The sequence below is a fragment of the Melanerpes formicivorus genome, unplaced genomic scaffold, assembly GCF_026170545.1.
Source record: "Melanerpes formicivorus ecotype bairdi unplaced genomic scaffold, bMelFor1.0.p_v2 SCAF_2167, whole genome shotgun sequence".
NCBI lineage: Eukaryota > Metazoa > Chordata > Aves > Piciformes > Picidae > Melanerpes > Melanerpes formicivorus.
The window spans coordinates 1-19,993 of NW_027144518.1; the positions used below are offsets into that span (position 1 = coordinate 1).

At 57.5% G+C, this 19,993-nt stretch overlaps 1 protein-coding gene across 2 annotated transcripts in view; it reads right to left on the minus strand.

Annotated features, from left to right (window-relative positions):
• Window positions 1-4,562: 4,562 nt before the first annotated feature.
• The window catches only part of LOC137461434 (activating signal cointegrator 1 complex subunit 2-like), a 31,067-nt gene continuing 15,636 nt past the window's right edge, over window positions 4,563-19,993 (minus strand). Inside the window, exons 10-18 of one of the 2 annotated variants that reach the window (XM_068171173.1) lie at window positions 19,702-19,770; window positions 19,023-19,097; window positions 18,619-18,805; window positions 17,677-17,891; window positions 14,294-14,413; window positions 9,131-9,355; window positions 6,845-6,956; window positions 5,787-5,863; window positions 4,563-5,313 (exon numbers count right to left, since the gene is read on the minus strand). In XM_068171173.1, the coding sequence (XP_068027274.1) occupies window positions 5,145-5,313; window positions 5,787-5,863; window positions 6,845-6,956; window positions 9,131-9,355; window positions 14,294-14,413; window positions 17,677-17,891; window positions 18,619-18,805; window positions 19,023-19,097; window positions 19,702-19,770 (1,249 nt within the window). In that variant the 3' untranslated portion in view covers window positions 4,563-5,144. Of the gene's footprint in view, window positions 5,314-5,786; window positions 5,864-6,844; window positions 6,957-9,130; window positions 9,356-14,293; window positions 14,417-17,676; window positions 17,892-18,618; window positions 18,806-19,022; window positions 19,098-19,701; window positions 19,771-19,993 lie in introns of both variants that reach the window. The other variant, XM_068171172.1, reaches the window with a different exon arrangement.

Below are 19,993 nucleotides of genomic sequence, written 5' to 3' on the forward strand. Positions count from 1 at the left end.
TGACATCAAAGCCACTTAAAACCATTCACATCTCTCACAGGACAGGTTGGCTCTGACCTGTCAGTGGTTTCCAGCAGCTGCTCTTGCCTCCTCTGCCTGAGCCAGCAAGATCTGCCTCACCCCTGGCCACTTGAGCCTCAGACCTACTGCAGCAGGTGCTGGTAGGTGCCCATCAATCTGCTGGGCTCCAAATGGGAGCCTTGGGTTGCTTTAGCTTGTCCCAAACAGAACCTCAGCATGGAGGGGGTTGGAAGGGGCCTCTGGAGATCAGCCAGTCCAAACCCCTGCTTCAGCAGGGCAGCCACAGCAGCCTGCCCAGCAGCACAGTGCCCAGGGGGGCTTGGAAGGAGACCCCACAACCTCTCTGGGCAGCCTGCTGCAGGGCTCAGCACCCTCACACCAAACAACTTTCTCCTGCTCAGATGGAGCCTCCTGGGTTGCAGTTTGTGCTTGTTGCTCCTCATCCTGTCTGGGCACCACAGAGAAGAGTCTGGACCCCTCTCCCTTTAGCTCTTGGCCAGCACTGAGAGGATCTCCTCTCCCTCCCCAGAGTAATTAACACACTGTGCTGCTCTGGAGGCCAGCTGGAGAGGAGGTCAGATAAACACCAACTAGCTGAGGAAATCTACTCTCAGGCTGACCCAAAGCATTTGGGGTTTCATTAGCTGCAGGAGGGAAGCAGCATCCTCTGCTTAGCTGCAGCTGGCCAGTGCTCAGCTCTGCCACCACAGTGAAAACCAGTGCCCAGGAATGAAGTGGTTGGGCCTGTGGCTGCTGGTGCTGTCCCTGGGCACCACTGTCAGGAGTCTGGCCCCATCCTCTTGCCCTGTAGACACTGATAACCCCACTGAGCTGGGGTCTAGGCCACTGCCCCACCTCTCCCTGTGCCTTCAGGCCCTTGAGGGGCAGAATGGTGGTGGCAGTGCAGCACACTGCCAGCCTGCTTCCATCCTCTGATCCCAGGGGAATTACAGGGAAGAGTGAGCCCTCAGCTCTGCCAGGAGCCTGCAGCCCCCAGCTGGGTGCCTCGGGGGGGAAGGAGCAAACCCCCTCAGCAAGGAGCCCACCGCTGCTCCTGGGGGGCATCTCAAACATCCCCCCAGGGCCTGCTCAAGCACTGCTGGGGGAATGATTCAGTTCATGACTCTGGGCTCTGCTGGGGGAGGCAGATGTGGCTGAGTGACTCTTCCCACCTTCCAGCCCAGAAGCCACAGCTCTCCCTCCTCCTCACTATGCTTTCACTACAGAGGAATTTCAGCAGTGGATGAGGCAGAGCTAATGAGAGCTGCTGCTAATGACAGCAGCTTCCCTGGGTGTGCAGAGAGGTCAGCAGGGAAGTGTTTAAAAACACAAACAGGAGTTGGAAACCTCTGTGCTGGTGTGGAGCAAAGCCCAATGCAGCTTTCACAGCTCTGTGGGCACAGACAGGGCTGGGGAGGCAGCTCTGGGGGCACACAGGCCCTGCCTGGCTGTGCACACAGGGTGGGGACACAGGGCTGAGTACTGCAGCCACACAGTGCTGCTGGGGCTGCTTTCAGGAGGTGGAGGAAGGACTCTCAGGACCTTGTCTGGCACCTGCACAATCCCCCCAGCCAGGGCAGAAGCAGGAGCCTTGCATTCTCATCACACAGTGGCTTTGGATCCTGCTCTGAAGTGAAAGCCTGAGCTCTGGGCTTGTTTGGGGGTGCAGAGTGAGCCTCAGGACTGGGCACTGCTTCCATGACAAACTTGGGTGTCCTGGGGGATGACTGCAAAACACCCAGAGGATGAGGAGCAGGGAAAGGCCAGGCCCCTCTAAACCCTTGTCCCTCAGCACCACCTCTCCAGGGCTTCTCAATCCCTCCAGGGCAGGGCACTGCACCCCTGCCTTGGGCTGCCCTGTCCCAGGGTGCAGGGAAACAAGGAGGAGCAAGAACAAACCCTGCTCCCCCACCAGCACCCCACTGCAGCTTCCCAAAGCAGCTCCTGCTGCCTCAACAGCTCCTGCTCCTCCACCACCAGTCTTGGACCCACCCCAGAGCCAGGGGGGAGACCCTCACCCAGCCAAGGCAGCACCCGTGGAGGGTAGAGGAGGAAGCATCAATCTTGGCCCTAACAACCGGGGGGCCACCAGGCCCCCCGGCCTTTGGAGTCACCACCACCAGCACCCAGGGTGCTCCAGGGGCACTGACCTGAGATGAGAGGAGGATCCTCAGCCCAGATGGGCTCAGCTTAGAGCTGCTGTCGCTCCTGGGGGGCATTAAATAGGGCAGTGGGTGGGGAGGGCCAAGTGGCCACAGCTGGGCTGGGAGGAGACTCCAGCAGAGCCCAGGTGCTGTGGGTTTGAGAGGAAGGAGGTGTGTGAGGGGGGTGGGAAAGGAGCAGATATGGTGGGAGAGGGGAGGTGGTGATGAAAGAAGTCCAAACCCCTGCTGGAGCAGGAGCATAGAGTCCAGCACAGGTCACACAGGAATGCATCCTGATGGGGCTGGAACGTCTCCAGAGAAGGAGACCCCACAACCCCTCTGGGCTGCCTGCTCCAGGGCTCTGTGCCTCTCAGTCTTCTGCTGTTGTCTGCTGGGATGCCTTTGGCAGCCCTTTTCCTTTACTTTGCAAAAGCTTGTTCTGCAAGGCAGAGCTCTTCCCACTGAGCAAACTGGTAATGATGGAAATCCTTCCTTGGAAAAGCCTCCACTGTGCCTTGTTCCATGGAGCATCGCTGGCTGTGTGCTCTGTGCATGGAGGCAAAGCCAAGCAGGAGCTGCAGTTGTACAGCAGGACAGACTTAAGGAAACTGAAGCCATCTGAGCAATCCTTTCTTTCATCACCACCTCCCCTCTCCCACCATATCTGCTCCTTTCCCACCCCCCTCACACACCTCCTTCCCCTCAAACCCACAGCACCTGGGCTCTGCTGGAGTCTCCTCCCAGCCCAGCTGTGGCCACTTGGCCCTCCCCACCCACTGCCCTATTTAATGCCCCCCAGGAGCAACAGCAGTTCTAAGCTGAGCCCATTTGGGCTGAGGATCCTCCTCTCATCTCAGGTCAGTGCCCCTGGAGCACCCTGGGTGCTGGTGGTGGTGACTCCAAAGGCCGGGGGGCCTGGTGGCCCCCCGGTTGTTAGGGCCAAGATTGATGCTTCCTCCCCTACCCTTCACGGGTGCTGCCTGGGCTGGGTGAGGGTCTCCCCCCTGGCTCTGGGGTGGGTCCAAGACTGGTGGTGGAGGAGCAGGAGCTGTTGAGGCAGAAGGAGGATAGGGTAGAGGCAGCAGGAGCTGCTTTGGGAAGCTGCAGTGGGGTGCTGGTGGGGGAGCAGGGTTTGTTCTTGCTCCTCCTTGTTTCCCTGCACCCTGGGACAGGGCAGCCCAAGGCAGGGGTGCAGTGCCCTGCCCTGGAGGGATTGAGAAGCCCTGGAGAGGTGATGCTGAAGGACAAGGGTTTAGAGGGGCCCTGGCCTTTCCCTGCTCCTCATCCTCTGGGTGTTTTGCAGTCATCCCCCAGGACACCCAAGTTTGTCATGGAAGCAGTGCCCAGTCCTGAGGCTCACTCTGCACCCCCAAACAAGCCCAGAGCTCAGGCTTTCACTTCAGAGCAGGATCCAAAGCCACTGTGTGATGAGAATGCAAGGCTCCTGCTTCTGCCCTGGCTGGGGGGATTGTGCAGGTCCCAGACAAGGTCCTGAGAGTCCTTCCTCCACCTCCTGAAGGCAGTCCTAGCAGCACACTGTGTGGCTGCAGTACTCAGCCCTGTGTGCATAGCCAGGCAGGGCCTGTGTGCCCACAGAGTGGATTCCCAAGCCTTGGATGTGCCCAGAGCTAATTCCCAAGCCCTGGCCATGCCCACAGAGCTGATTATTCCCAGAGCTCTCCTCCTGCAGCATTCAGGAGCAGCTGGAAGAGCAGAGCTCCAGTGCCACATCACCCACTGCATGCAGAGGAGAGAGAGCCTCACCAGGGAAGAGCCAATTGTTTAGCTGGGAGGTCACCCCTGTGATGGAGGCAGCACCCCAGGAATGTGCCAGGGCTCCATGCCAGCTGTGCTGGAGCAGTTTTATCACCAGCTGCTGGCAGACACTCCAGGCTTGCCTGGGCACATGGCAGCAGCAGCCAGGCCATGGCATCTGAGCACCTCCCAAGCAGGCTCCAGGGTGAGCTCAGTCATTTGCTTCTCTCTTCTGCCTAGGGGACAGCTCCATTAAAAAGAGCAAACCCAAACAGCCCTCAGGAGAAGCCCTTCCAACAACTACAAACTGCTTACTCTCAGCTGCCAGCCTCCCCAGCAGCAGGCAGAGTGATCAGGGCAGCTCTGCTTCACAGAGTGTGACAAGTGGTTATTGAGGAGGCAGCTCCCCAGGGGCTCTGACCCTGCTGCCAATTTCCAGGCTGCTGTCATCTCGCTCAGGATGCCTCTGCCAGGATTTCTTGGGCATCTCTGGTCTCAGTGGCTGTGCTGAGATCTCATCACACTCAACAGCAGCTGAATTCCACTGCCTGCAGCTACAGCACATTAAAAGGCTCGTTGAGTTTCCTCCAAGTTGCAGATCAATAGGGTTTGTAAGAGCCTTTGAAAAACACCAGCTGCAAGGTTTAAATGGTTTATTTGCCCATTCTGCTTTCACACACCTCACTCAAGGGACAGAAAGTGATGCTGAGGTCTCACTGACCTGAACTCCTTTGTGTCTGCTGGCAAGAGGGGACGGCCTGAGCGTTCTTCCCACCAGCCTGCAAGCTGTGCTTTGAGGAAAAGGCAGTGCAGTGGAGCAGAAAGCTACAAGAGCTGTTCCAGAGCAGCCTTGCTCTGATCAGAGCTGCCCTCTGTGGGGCCTGGCAGTCGTGGGGAGGGCACAAGGAGCTGGTATGAAAATAAAATTCTCAGTTATAAATAGTAGAAAAGGAAAGGAAGGGCTGATGCAGCCTGTCTGACATGGCAAGGTGCAGGTCAGCACAAATATCTCTCCAAGCTGCAGAGCAGCCAGGCTCTGCCTGGAGGACAGCTTCTTCCCACGAGCAGCAGAGAGCCCTCCCTCGGGGTGTGCAGCTCTGCAGCAGCCAGGTGCTGCACCGTGCTATTGTCCCCTGAGCAAAGGCAGCCCCGAGGGAACAGGGCAGAGCTGCCTCCTGCCACAGCAGAGGCCTGGGGTGATGCAGCAGCCAGGCCCAGAGTCTCTCAGGAGGGGATCATGCCTTTGCTCCTCTTCCTGTCAGCCATGGCTCGCCGGTTGTGGTTGGCCCTTGTGCTTTTGTTGGCCTCCTTCCTCCTGCGCTCCTGCGCCGTCTCCCGGCTCTGCCCCTGGCCCTTGGCGCTCCCAACCACAGCAGAGCTCTCCTGCCTGTGCCTGGGGGACACAGAAAGCACATCACCACAAACCCCCTGCACACATGGGGAGGAACTCCACTCATCCCAAGGAACAACTGGGTGTGAGGAACTCGGCCTTCAGCCTCTTCTCCCCCCAGCTCTGCCACAGCTGAGCAGCAGTGTTAGCCACGTGGCTGTGTGCTGCACAGTGAACCTGCCAGCTACAGCCAGCACCTGAGCTGTCCTGGAAGCCCTGTGCCAGCTGCTCAAGCTGTGCAGGAGAGGATCTTGGAGAGCACAGGGTTCTGCTGCTCGTGCCAAAGGAGCATGCCTGCCCACTTGATGGGACAGGACGACCAGCAGGGAAGGAGAAGCTGGGCAGAGGAAGCTCCCAGCAGCACAGTGGTGACCTGACATGCAGGAATGTTAAGGAGCAGGTATGGCCTCACCACCTCCAGCCAGCAGCTGACTGCAGAGCCATGGCTGCACCCCAGAGAGCTGCCCCTCACTCACCCCTTCCTGGCGAGGTAGGCCAGGCGCCGCGCCTCGGCGCGCTCCCGCAGCACTGCTGGGTCCTGCACGAAGTGGTCCTGCCCCAGGGAGGGAGGAAAGAGGTCAGTGAGCCCCTCTGCATCATGCAAAGGGAGAGGGCAGGAGGTGAGCCTGGTGGAGTGTGGAACAAAGTCAACTCACTGTTTATCCCCAGGCTCACAGGATGTTAGGGGCTGGAAGGGACCTCCAAAGGTCATCCAGGCCAAGCCCCCTGGCAGAGCAGGAGCAGAGACTCCAGCACAGGGCACACAGAACACAGCCAGATGGGGCTGGAGAGGCTCCAGAGCAGGAGACTCCACAACCTCTCTGGGCAGCCTGCTCCAGGGCTCTGGGAGCCTCCCAGGGCAGAAGTTCCTCCTCCTGCTGAGCTGCAACCTCCTGGGCTGCAGTTTCCATCCCTTGCCCCTTGGCCTATGGCAGGGTGCAGCTGAGCAGAGCCTGTCCCCTCCCTCCTGCCCCCCAGCCCTCAGAGATTCAGAAGCATTCCTTAGATCCCCTCTCAGGCTTCTCCTCTGCAGACTAAGCAGCCCCAGGGCTCTCAGCCTCTCCTCCCAGGGCAGTGCTGCAGTCCCTCACTCATCCTGGGAGCCTCTGTTGGACTCTCTGCAGCAGCTCCCTGTCCCTCCTGAGCTGGGGAGCCCAGGGCTGGAGGCAATATTCCAGGTGATGTCTCCCCAGGGCAGAGTAGAGAAGGAGGAGAACCTCCCTGGATCTGCTGGCCACACTCCTCTTAATGCACCCCAGGACCCCATTGGCCTTCTTGGCCAGCAGGGCACATTGCTGCCCCATGCAGAGCTTGCTGTCCACCAGCACTCCCAGCTCCTTCTCCCCATGGCTGCTCTCCAGCTGTGTGGCTGCCCCCTGCCTGGAGGTGTTCAAGGCCAGGTTGGATGAGGCCTTGAGCAACCTGAGCTAGTGGGAGGTCTCCTGCCCATGGCAGGGGGTTGGAACTGGATGATCTTTAAGGTCCCCAAACCATTCTATGGATCTATGACCCCAAACCATCAACTAAATGTCACCTTTGTTCTTTCCTTTTCAGCTTCCTCCTCCTCTTCTTCCTCATCCTCCTCTTCTTCCTCCTGTCCTTCTTCCTGTCCTTTTGGTCTCAGGACCTGAGGGATTGTGAATGGCCTGCAAAGCAAGAGGCAAAACAGTCAGCAGTGAGGAGAGCAGAGCCCCAGGTGTCTGATGAGCAGCAGGTCCTCTCTGCTTTGCATCCTGCCCTTCCAGAATGAGACTCTACACACTTCATGGCCTGGCTGCTTCTGAAGGGAAGAAGAGAACCCAGGGAGCCAGTAGCTACTGACCCACTTGCTGTGGGCAGCTCAAGAGCACACATGATTCACTGGGCAGTGCTCACTAGGAAGCTCTTACTGCAAATAATAATAGTTTAGAAAGAAAAAACACAGCAGGAAAGACCTGAGGCCTCAGAAGGAATTTCTGCAAGGAAACCACTGGGGAAGAAGAGGATCCAGGCACAGCCACAAGGCATCAGGAAGGAGGATGCTTTGCTGGGCTTGAGCTCCCCAAAGGCAAATCCTCCTCAAGCTCAGACAGGAGCACACACAGCTCTGGAAGTGCCATGCTCTGCAAGCCCTGCCTGCCCCCTTCCCCTGCTGTGCCCCAGTTTCCTACCTGGAGAAACCCAGCAAGCTTTATGACTCACCCTGCACACAGCGCAGCAGAGGCCTGGGGGTGAGGGAGAACTTGCCACATGCCTGTAGCTCTTCTTTAATGCATATATACACGTGTGTGTGTGTGTGTGTGTGTGTGTGCTTAAGGGCTGTTGGAGTTCTGATCCCCCTGCCAAAGGAACAAAGGGAAGAGCAGAAAAGCCTTTGCTCCTTCACACCCATAGAGCTGCTCTTCAGCACTACCCTCTGCTCACTGCTGCTCCTCTAGGAGCAGGGAGCACCTGAAAGAGGGGAGAAGACCTGAGCACCTTGCTGTCACAAGCAAAGCACAAAGAGGCTTTCAACTGAAGCTCACCTTGCTTCAGGAGGGAAAACAAAGGCAGAAGGGACAAAGGAAGCCCAAGGATGCCCTCTGGGGGGAGGTCAGCACTGGTGGCATCTTCCTTACTCACCAGAAGTTCCAGTGTCTCTGTCAGACATGTCAGAGCACTTCTAAACCCCTGTGCTCTCCAGCTTTTAGTTCTACATGAAACCCTCTGCCATCCAAAAACGAAGCCTGTGCTCCCTGAAAGCTCCTTGTCTCCAGTGGTGACTCACTGGGGAGATGCTGCAGAGGGCATCCAGCTCTGAACTCCAGGGCTTCAGAGGGACAAGGCCAGCTGTACCACATGCTGAGGCTTCCCTTGGCTAACCAGCCACACAACCACACTCAACCCCAATTATTAGAGGCAGTCCATTTCCCCCACTGCAGGACAGAGTCCTGTGAGCAGAAGCACCACTGAGAGCAAGCTTCAGCCCAGTGGCAAGTTGCCCTCTCAGGTTTGTTCAGTCGAGGCAACAACCAAGTCCTACAGCTGCAGAAAGCAGAAGCCTGAGAAGATCCTGGGTGCGTGGCATGGCAACACCTCCTACCCCCAGGAGAAGGGAGCCCCAAAACTCCCTCCTTGCATGTTACAGAGAAACCAGCAGCAGTCAAAGGGGTGGTTTGAAGCATGCATGTCCTCCCTGAGACACAGAGCTGAGCCCCTGTGCTCACAGAATCACAGAGTGCCTTAGGTTGGAAGGGACCTCAAAGATCATCTCCTCCAACCTCACTGCCATGGGCAGGGACACCTCTCAACTAGACTTGGGTGCCCAAGGCCTTGTCCAGCCTGGCCTTGAACACCTCTAGGGAGGAGGCATCCACAGCCTCTCTGAACCCATGAGTCTCACCACCCTCAGACTGAAGAACTTCTTAAGCTCCAGTCTAACCCTGCTCTGCCTCAGCTTCCAACCATTCCCCCTTGGCCTGTCCCTAGACACTCTTAGGAACAGTCCCTCTGCAGCTGCCTGCAGGATCCCTTCAGGTACTGGCAGCAGCTCTAAGGTTCCCTCAGAGTCTCCTTTTGTCCAGGCTGAACAAGCCCAGCTCCCTCAGCCTGTCCTCACAGCAGAGCTGCTCCAGCCCTTGCATCACCTCTGTGGCCTCCTCTGGACGTGCCCCAACAGCTCTGTGTCCTTCTCACGCTGTGGACACCAGAACTGACCCCAGTATTCAAATGGGGTTTCACAAGAGCAGAGCAGAAGGGCAGACTCAGCTCTCCTGCCCTGCTGGCCACAGGTATTGGACAGGTTTGTGCAGGCCAGAGAGCTCTGGGTGCTGGCTGCCTCCCATCCCCCTGCAGCACCTACCTCCTGCTGATCAGCTCGTCATCCGAGTCGGCATCGTTGGCTCCCACTTGGTTGCCATCATAGGTGTCATCATACTCATCCTCATAGTCCTCCCTGTAGAGCTGGGCTGCTCCTGGCTGCCAGGGCAGCTCCTCCACCACCACGCTGTACTGGCTGTAGCGCTGCCGCTGCTCCGTGACCAGCCGCTTGTCGTTCAGCAGGCTCCGGGTGGTCTGCTGCTCCCTCCTGTGCTCCAGGGCGTGCAGATGGAAAGGCAAGAGACAGAACCACTGAATGGTCCAGCCTGGAAGGGACCTGCACAGCTCCTCCAGGCCAACCTCCCCACACCCAGCAGGGACATCCCCAGCTAGATCAGGCTGCCCAGGGCCTCACTCAGCCTCACCTTCAGTATCTCCAGGGCTGCAGCCTCAGCCACCTCCCTGGGCAGCCTGCTGCAGTGTTCCAGCAGCCTCACAGGGAAGAACTTCTTCCTGATAGCCAATCTCAGTCTGCCCTGCTCTAGCCTGGAGCCATTGCCCCTGGTGCTGTCCCTGCAGCCTTTGGGAGCAGTCTCTCTGCAGCCTTCCAGTAGCCTCCTTCAGGTCCTGCCAGGCTGCTCTTAGGTCTGCCCAGAGCCTTCTCTTCTCCAGGCTGAACACCCCCAGCTCCCTCAGCCTCTCCTTGCAGCAGAGCTGCTCCACCCCCTGAGCATTTTCAGCCTTCTCCTCTCCAGACTAACCAGCCCCAGTCCTCTCAGTCTTTCTTCATAGGTGAATCTGGAGCAGTAGGTGTTGGGCCCAAACCTCCCACTTATGAGGTGGCTCTGGCAGCATGGAGTGCCCTCCAACACCCTGCTGAGGTACCAGGCACAGCTGGAATCCACCAAGCAGGGCTGCACCAACACACAGCAGCAGAGACAGCTCACAAACCTGGGATGTAAAATGGGGATGTAGACAGGCAGAGCCAAAACCCAGCCAGAGCAGCAAGCAGGAGCTAGAACAAGCACAACTGAGAAGGAAAACAACAAAACAAGCTACCAGAGACTGTGATCCACCCCACCTCAGAGCTCTGCACAGACCCTCTGTGGATAGATGTAGGAGGGAAGTGAATTACAGCATCACAGAACGGCCTAGGCTTGGAAGGGACCTTAGAGAGCATCTGCTCCAACCCCCCTGCCATGGGACACCTCCCAGCTGGACTTGGGTGCTCAAGGGCTCATCCCTACTAGCAAGCAGTGAGGATGGGATCCAAGCAGCGGGGATAGGATCCAAGCAGCGAGGATGGGATCCAAGCAGAGGGGATGGGATCCGAGCAGAGGGGATGGGATCCAAGCAGCGGGGATGGGATCCAAGCAGAGGGGATGGGATCCAAGCAGCAAGGATGGGATCCAAGCAGAGGGGATGGGATCCAAGCAGAGGGGATGGGATCCAAGCAGCAAGGATGGGATCCAAGCAGAGGGGATGGGATCCAAGCAGAGGGGATGGGATCCAAGCAGAGGGGATGGGATCCAAGCAGCGGGGATGGGATCCAAGCAGCGGGGATGGGATCCAAGCAGCAAGGATGGGATCCAAGCAGAGGGGATGGGATCCAAGCAGAGGGGATGGGATCCAAGCAGAGGGGATGGGATCCAAGCAGAGGGGATGGGATCCAAGCAGAGGGGATGGGATCCAAGCAGAGGGGATGGGATCCAAGCAGAGGGGATGGGATCCAAGCAGCAGGGATGGGATCCAAGCAGCGGGGATGGGATCCGAGCAGAGGGGATGGGATCCAAGCAGCGGGGATGGGATCCAAGCAGAGGGGATGGGATCCAAGCAGCAAGGATGGGATCCAAGCAGAGGGGATGGGATCCAAGCAGCGGGGATGGGATCCAAGCAGAGGGGATGGGATCCAAGCAGAGGGGATGGGATCCAAGCAGCGAGGATGGGATCCAAGCAGAGGGGATGGGATCCGAGCAGAGGGGATGGGATCCAAGCAGAGGGGATGGGATCCGAGCAGAGGGGATGGGATCCAAGCAGAGGGGATGGGATCCGAGCAGAGGGGATGGGATCCAAGCAGCGAGGATGGGATCCAAGCAGAGGGGATGGGATCCGAGCAGAGGGGATGGGATCCAAGCAGAGGGGATGGGATCCGAGCAGAGGGGATGGGATCCAAGCAGAGGGGATGGGATCCGAGCAGAGGGGATGGGATCCAAGCAGCGGGGATGGGATCCAAGCAGAGGGGATGGGATCCAAGCAGCAAGGATGGGATCCAAGCAGAGGGGATGGGATCCAAGCAGAGGGGATGGGATCCAAGCAGAGGGGATGGGATCCAAGCAGCGGGGATGGGATCCAAGCAGAGGGGATGGGATCCAAGCAGCAGGGATGGGATCCAAGCAGCGGGGATGGGATCCGAGCAGAGGGGATGGGATCCGAGCAGAGGGGATGGGATCCGAGCAGAGGGGATGGGATCCGAGCAGAGGGGATGGGATCCGAGCAGAGGGGATGGGATCCGAGCAGAGGGGATGGGATCCGAGCAGAGGGGATGGGATCCAAGCAGCGGGGATGGGATCCAAGCAGCGGGGATGGGATCCAAGCAGAGGGGATGGGATCCAAGCAGCAAGGATGGGATCCAAGCAGAGGGGATGGGATCCAAGCAGAGGGGATGGGATCCAAGCAGAGGGGATGGGATCCAAGCAGCGGGGATGGGATCCAAGCAGCGGGGATGGGATCCAAGCAGCAGGGATGGGATCCAAGCAGCGGGGATGGGATCCAAGCAGAGGGGATGGGATCCAAGCAGAGGGGATGGGATCCAAGCAGAGGGGATGGGATCCAAGCAGCAAGGATGGGATCCAAGCAGCAAGGATGGGATCCAAGCAGCGGGGATGGGATCCAAGCAGCGGGGATGGGATCCAAGCAGCGGGGATGGGATCCAAGCAGCGGGGATGGGATCCAAGCAGCGGGGATGGGATCCAAGCAGAGGGGATGGGATCCAAGCAGAGGGGATGGGATCCAAGCAGAGGGGATGGGATCCAAGCAGAGGGGATGGGATCCAAGCAGAGGGGATGGGATCCAAGCAGCCTGCTTTTCATCAAGAACCCCAGCACAAAGCACCACTGCAGACAGCAATGGTTCCTCTCTCCAAGCTGACTCTCTTCCATGCCTGCATTTAGCTACAAAATGCCCTACAAAGGCTGTGGTTCGTTCACACATAGCTGGGCTGGGATAACATCTTCTGCTGGGAATGCCTCAGACAGCAGTTCCAGGAAGACTCCTCTAGTCCCATGGTGCTCAGGACATGCTCTGACTTCAAGAGACAGACCCAGCCAGCAATCACAGCTGGACAGGCACAGGCAAGTGTAATCACTTCTCAGCTCCAGCTAAAATTCACCTGTACACCTCTGTGATCATTTCCTCACACTGTTGCTCTCCCCAGCCTGCTGTAGCTTTCTCTTTCACACCAAGTCCCTGCCCTAAACTGCTTGCTTTCTTTCACTTAGCCACAGAGCAGCTGGCACTGTGGGACCCAGCCTGACCTGGCTCTTGAAGCCCTTTGCAACATCAAGCTTAGGCAGCACCAGCACCCAACCCAGAAGCAGAAATGGCTGAGCAAATGACTTTGAGAAGGAGAAAGCAAAACCAGACGAAAAGTCCTGGTGCCACTGGAATCCAAAGCAGATCTCACAGCAGGGTAGGAGAACCCTCTAAGGGATCTGCAGAGGGAGCTCCCAGCAGGGTTATTCCACCCTGTGAACTCAGAGGGTGCTCTCTGCCTTGTCCAGCAGCTGTCCACACCTGCAAGGCTTGGAGGAGGTGCAGGTAAGCTGGTGTGGGGGTGTGTGCACAAGGCCCCTGCTAACACGGTGCCAGTCTGCACTCTGGGCAAGGCAGCAGGATGAGGAAGGAGGAGAGAGGCTGGCTGTGAATTCCTAGCTTCAAAAGTCATTGCCTAGGCTAGAGAGAAAAGTTGCTTCCTTGCCTAGCCAGGCCACTATGGACACTACAGCACTGCTGCTGAGATGCTGCCTGTCTGGACCCCAGGATCAGAGCAGTTTTATCCTGAGAGCTTGATGCAGTTTTGCAACCAGAAGCTTAACCAGGTGCTTCCACGAGGCTCCATTTCCAGCCAGCCTTTCCATAGAGCCAGAGCATGGTCTGGGTGGGAAGGGACCTCCAAAGCTCATCTAGTCCAAGCCCCTCTGCAGCCAGCAGGGGCATCCTCAAACTAGATCAGGTTCCCCAGAGCTCTCTCCAGCCTCACCTTGAATATCTCCAGGGAAGGAGCCTCAACCCCCTCCCTGGGCAACCTGTGCCAGTGTTCCACCACCCTCATGGTGCAAACTTGTTCCTAACATCCGATCTAAATCTGCTCTGCTCCAGTCTGAAAGCTTACAGAGTCCTGTGTAAACACACACCAGCATGAAGGACAGACTGGGCTGGTCAGAGAAAGTGCTCAAAAAGCACCTGAAAGAAGTCACTCTGCAGTACCTGCAGGGGTTTAAAAGCTGTAAGGATGTGATGCTGAGGGACATGGTTTAGTGGTGACCTGGCAGTGCTGGGTTAACAGCTGAACTGGGTCAGGTTTACTTTCACCAAAGTCATTCTATGTCAACCATGTTATAAAGATCCAGCTGCCACTGGTGGAGCCAGCAGGACAGTGCCCTCACTTAAACCTGCCTAGCACCACATGTCAGACTGGGGAGCAAGCAAAGTGCCCTTCAGCAGGATGCTTCCAGCAGCAGGAGCCACAAAAGCAGCCTAAGCCACTGAGTGCTACCAGGTTCTGAAGGAGGTGGATACTGAAGCTTCACTTGGATCCAACCCAAATCACTTCTCATTCTCAGCTCTGAGTCACGAGCTCAGGCTCACTGAAATTGCTGCTTTTCAAGGTTTGTTGTTCAGTACAAGTCTAACATTAAGAGCAAGAAGCAAGAGCCTGGCATTACAAATGAGCCTGGCAGAGCAATCTCAGAAGAGCAGACAGAGGGAAAAGTCAATGAGGAGGAACAGCAGCTGAAAGCAGCCCCTCAATATTTCATTTCACTTGCCCAGAGAAACAGAGGAAACAGGTGGGGAACGTTCTGATAAGCCTCAACACATTCCTGCAGGAGGTTTGTAGGAGCAACCCATCTGCAGGCTGGCAGGGGCAGGCTGGCAGGGGCTCCCTGCTGCTGCCAGGCAGGGTGAACTGAGGGGGTGTGGGACTCACCGCTTGCCCTTCTGGATGCGAGAAAGGTCCACGGAGTCCCTGCTGAACACATCAAACTCATCCTGCTGGAAGACATTGGAGCGGGAGCTGAGCAGGGGAGTGGGGTCTGGCTCCGGCTGCCTGCTGGTGGAAGTCAGAGAGAGGAGGGAAACAGTGGCATGAGCAAGGTCTGCTCCTCTCCTTGAGACATCAGGCTGCTCTGAGTCAGCCACAGCACACCAAGATCCGCTAGGAAGGGAAAAGAGGGGAGGGGGAAGCAACAGAGGGGAGGGGAGGGAGGAAAAGAGGGGAGGGGAGGGAGGAAAAGAGGGGAGGGGGGAGGAAAAGAGGGGAGGGGGAGGAAAAGAGGGGAAGGGAGGGAGGAAAAGGGGGGAAGGGAGGGAGGAAAAGAGGGAAGGGAGGAAAAGAGGGGAGGGGGAGGAAAAGAGGGGAGGGGGAGGAAAAGAGGGGAGGGGGAGGAAAAGAGGGGAGGGGGAGGAAAAGAGGGGAGGGGGAGGAAAAGAGGGGAGGGGGAGGAAAAGAGGGGAGGGGGAGGAAAAGAGGGGAGGGGGAGGAAAAGAGGGGAGGGGGAGGAAAAGAGGGGAGGGGGAGGAAAAGAGGGGAGGGGGAGGAAAAGAGGGGAGGGGGAGGAAAAGAGGGGAGGGGGAGGAAAAGAGGGGAGGGGGAGGAAAAGAGGGGAGGGGGAGGAAAAGAGGGGAGGGGGAGGAAAAGAGGGGAGGGGGAGGAAAAGAGGGGAGGGGGAGGAAAAGAGGGGAGGGGGAGGAAAAGAGGGGAGGGGGAGGAAAAGAGGGGAGGGGGAGGAAAAGAGGGGAGGGGGAGGAAAAGAGGGGAGGGGGAGGAAAAGAGGGGAGGGGGAGGAAAAGAGGGGGGGGAGGAAAAGGGGGGGGGAGGAAAAGAGGGGAGGGGGAGGAAAAGAGGGGAGGGGGAGGAAAAGAGGGGAGGGGGAGGAAAAGAGGGGAGGGGGAGGAAAAGAGGGGAGGGGGAGGAAAAGAGGGGAGGGGGAGGAAAAGAGGGGAGGGGGAGGAAAAGAGGGGAGGGGGAGGAAAAGAGGGGGGGGGAGGAAAAGAGGGGGGGGAGGAAAAGAGGGGAGGGAGGAAAAGAGGGGAGGGAGGAAAAGAGGGGAGGGGGGAGGAAAAGAGGGGAGGGGGGAGGAAAAGAGGGGAGGGGGGAGGAAAAGAGGGGAGGGGGGAGGAAAAGAGGGGAGGGGGGAGGAAAAGAGGGGAGGGGGGAGGAAAAGAGGGGAGGGGGGAGGAAAAGAGGGGAGGGGGGAGGAAAAGAGGGGAGGGGGGAGGAAAAGAGGGGAGGGGGGAGGAAAAGAGGGGAGGGGGGAGGAAAAGAGGGGAGGGGGGAGGAAAAGAGGGGAGGGGGAGGAAAAGAGGGGAGGGGGGAGGAAAAGAGGGGAGGGGGGAGGAAAAGAGGGGAGGGGGGAGGAAAAGAGGGGAGGGGAGGGAGGAAAAGAGGGGAGGGGAGGGAGGAAAAGAGGGGAGGGGAGGGAGGAAAAGAGGGGAGGGGAGGGAGGAAAAGAGGGGAGGGGGGAGGAAAAGAGGGGAGGGGAGGGAGGAAAAGGGGGGGGAGGAAAAGAGGGGAGCGGGGAGCAGGGAGGAAAAGAGTGGAGGGGGGAGCAAAAGGGGAGAGGGGAACAAGATAGAGGAGGGGGGAGCAAGATAGAGAGAAGGGGGAAGAAAAAGAGTGGAGGGGGGAGTAAAAGGAAGAGAGGAGGAGGAGGGGAGAGTCAAGGCTCCAAGCGAGTTCCTCCCTCTCACACCAGAGTACAACACAAGCACTACAAGGCACAGACAAAAGGCAGAGTTTTCAAAGCTGATCGTTGTGGGGAATCTGCAGCACCTCAGGGAGAACAAACAGCCCCCCCCAAGCCCTCCTGTTCACTCAGGAGCAAGTGAAAGCAGCCAGCAGCTGGGGCATTGACAGGCTGCCTGCTCTCCAAGCAGTGACTCAGTAAAGCCCAGTACCAACTATGATGAATGACAGGCTGGGGAAAAACCTCCCAATAATGTGGTGCTGCTGATTTCAGGGTATTTATCTCCCTGTGGTTCCTTTCTCAGAGTTCCAGGCTTAGGTTTGTTCAATTCCTAAGTCAAAAGAGCCTTATTTTTCTCTTCAGTTAGCTGGTGCTGTCAGCTCAGCTGGGCATCTCCCTGCTGCTGTGCTCACTCCTCAGAGCAGCAGAGACCAAACCTCCACATTTGCTATTGAACTGACAGTTGTGTTTCAACAAAAAAACCCCACCCCCAAAGCAACCCAGCCCTGTCTTCTCTAACTGCTGGCTTTGCAGACCCCCCCTTCCCCAACCCTGCTCTCAAAGCCCACCCCCCATCGATGGTCTGAGCCCCGAGGCAGCAGATCTGACTGGGAGAGAGTGAAGATAGTTCCCAAACTAAGACTTGTTCCATCATTTCTGAGAAAGAGGTGCTCCTGTTTTAGTGCAGCATGGAGACAGGCTGCCCATTCCTCCAGGAAATGTGAGCAAACAGCACATTCACATCCTGCCACTCAGTCAGGAACTGCTGTGGCAGCACAAACACACACCAGCAGCTGCAGACAAACCAAACCGACTCCGAAGAGGAGCCAGCAAGGCTCAGTGGCAGCCCAGCAGGCAGCTGTGTGCTGGGATGCATCCAAAGCAGAGAGCAGCAGCACAGGGAGGGGATTCTGCCCCTCTGCTCTGCTCAGGCTTGTTCTGGTGCCCCCAGCACAACGACCTGGAGCTGCTGGAGAGGCTCCAGAGGAGGCCACAAGGATGATCAGAGGGCTGCAGAACCTCCCCTGTGGGGACAGGCTGGGAGAGCTGGGGCTGTTGAGCCTGGAGAAGAGGAAGCTCCAGGGAGACCTTAGAGCAGCCTTCCAGTACCTGAAGGAGAGCTGGGGAGGGACCTTTTACTGGGGCTTGTAGTGACAGGATGAGGAGCAATGGATGGAAGCTTGAGGAGGGCAGATTGAGAGTGGAGATTAGGAAGAAATTCTTTCCAGGGAGGGTGGGGAGACACTGGCACAGGCTGCCCAGGGAGGCTGTGGCTGCCCTCTCCCTGGAGGTGTTCAGGGCCAGGCTGGATGAGGCCTTGAGCAGCCTGGGCTGGTGGGAGGTGTCCCTGCCCATGCCCATGGCAGGGAGGTTGGAGCAGATGATCTCCAAGGTCCCTTCCAACCTAAGCCATTGTAGGATTCTGTGAAATGCTGACCAGTGACCATTGCAGTCCTCTGCATGGACACCATGAGGGCAGAGAGCTGGCAGCAGATGGCAAGGAGAAGCTCTCACCAAAGCTCTCTACCCCCAGGAAAGGCAGGTGACTCCTTCCAGAGCTCTACAGCCATCTAACCTTGGGTAAGAATCTTGGGGACTGAGAAACCCCAACCAAAGCCCAGACCTTGGCATTCTCCGGTCCAGCTTGGCCAAGTGTGGCACCAGTTTGTCTTCTAGAATGTTGTTGATCACTTGCTCTGTGTTGTAGCTGTACTCCTCCAGGCAGGCCAGGATGAAGCCCTCACCAAGGTCTGGCAGCAGGTCTTTCACTTGAGAGATGAGGGAGTCCAGCTCCACCCCCGAGACCTTGGCGAGGGGCGCAGCAGCTGCCCCAGCACACTGCAAACAGCAGACAAGAAGAGAGACAGCAGCTGAGGGAGGGCACCTCAGGAACAGGGAGAGCAGCAGGCTGGGCTACAGAATCCAACCCCAGAATCAAAGACTGAAGTCAAAGGAAGAGAAATGAGCTAAGTTTATACTGCACAAAGTCTGTGACGTGGGCTTGGGCACACAATGACTTCCCTCTGCCCCTGAGGCAGCAAGGGTGCCCTGGAGAATCCCTTCCTCAAATGTGGAGGAGAGGGAATCTCCTCAGTGCTCAGCAAGAGCTAGAGGGTGGGGGGCTAGAGGCTGGGGCCAGACTCTTGTCAGGGGTGCCCAGGGACAGCACAAGGGGCAATGGGCACAAACTGGAACCCAGGAGGTTCCACCTGAACAGGAGGAGAAAGTTGTTTGGTGTGAGGGTGCTGGAGGCCTGGAGCAGGCTGCCCAGAGAGGTTGTGGAGCCTCCTGTGGAGAGCTTCCAAATCCCCCTGGCCATTGTGCTGCTGGGCAAGCTGCTGTGGGTGCCCTGCTTTAGCATCTCCAGAGGTCCCTTTGAACCCCACCATGCTGGGACTGTGAGTTCCTCATGTCAGAAGGCACATGGAGCTGCACTGAGGTTTAGCCAAAGTGAGAAGTGATTCAACCTCCCATGTCCATCCCCCAGAGCAAGCAAACCAATCCTCTCTTCACAGACCAAAGGACAGAAAGAGCAGGACCCAGGCCTCCTCACAGCTCTACTCACCTCCTCCTCTGATAAGTATGCAGCCCCAAGCTCCTCCATGTCCTCTGCAGTGCTCTCCCCTCCTGCTGATGCTCCCTTAGGTGCTGCTGCTGGTGATGGATCTTTAGCACCTTGTGCTTTCTTCCTGTCTACCCCTTCCCAGGCACTCTCTACTGCCTGGAGGATGTAGGCTGTCCTGGTCTCATCTCTAGGGGGCCAGCATTAAGGACATTTCCAGATGCACACATTCAGACCTTGCCCTGCAATAACCATGTCTTCAGTAATTTCCAGGCCTGTGGCTCCACCACCAAGGACAGAAGCCTTTCCATTACTCACTGCCAGCCCTGCAGCTTCACCAGAGGCAGCAGCAGTGGCAGTGCCACTTGGGCAGGCCTGCAGAGCCCCAAGGTGACAGCAAAGGATACAGGGTGGAGGAGGCTTGCTGGAGCAGGCTGACATCATCCTCCACAGGAAACAACTCATCATAGTCACGGAGAAATCTGAGGACAGGAGCAGGTTTCATCCAACCCAACAGATCCCCAGCAGAGCTGCTGCCCTCCCTGCCATGCCACTGTCACCTCCTCACTGCTCAGGTAGGAACAGGTACAACCTCCCACCCCACACTGATCCCAGGGCTGATTTCATCCCCATTCCACTGCAGCTGCACCTCCCTCCAAGCCAGCAGAGCCAGCTGCCACACTCCTGATGTGGCACAACTCCCCATTCTGCCCCTAGCTCTGATCCTCAGCATGAGCACTGAGCAGCTCTCTGCCTTGTCACCCCAGCTGTAAAGCACCATTAGTAGCAGCAGGCTCACTTGTCAGGGCAGCTAATGGCTAAATTGCTATCTGCCACTTGGAAAGCTGGGATTGAAGAGAGGGGAGAACAGTGTTCTGCAGTGTCACACACCATCCTCCTCACCTTCACAGTCAAGTCTGCACTGCAGAGACTGAAACCCTCTGACAGCACTTCTCCCAACCAGTTAGGATGATCTGTAACTCCCCAGTGCCTCATAAGGATGTCTCAGGCAATATTGGTGTAAAGAATGGGAGAGGAAGGCAAGCTGGCCCTCCTCCCCTTGGGCCTCTTCCCAGGCAGGCTCACCTCCTTTCCTGAAGCACTGAGGTGAAGATCTGGAGAAATTCCTCAATGAAAGGCTGAATATTCTCACAGCTGCAGAAAAGAATGGCACAGAGAGAAAAAACCCAGTGGTGAGGCTACCTCAGTGCACAGGCTCCACACTCTGCCCCCCCAGCCTCACACATCTGAAATGGATCTCAGCCCACTTTGGGGCTTCCTCAGGAGCAGAAGGTCAAATGGGAACAAGTTTCCTTTGTGGCTTCAGCAAACAGGCAGCTTGGTCTACAGCTGATAGAATGGAAGGAGCTGGGTTTAG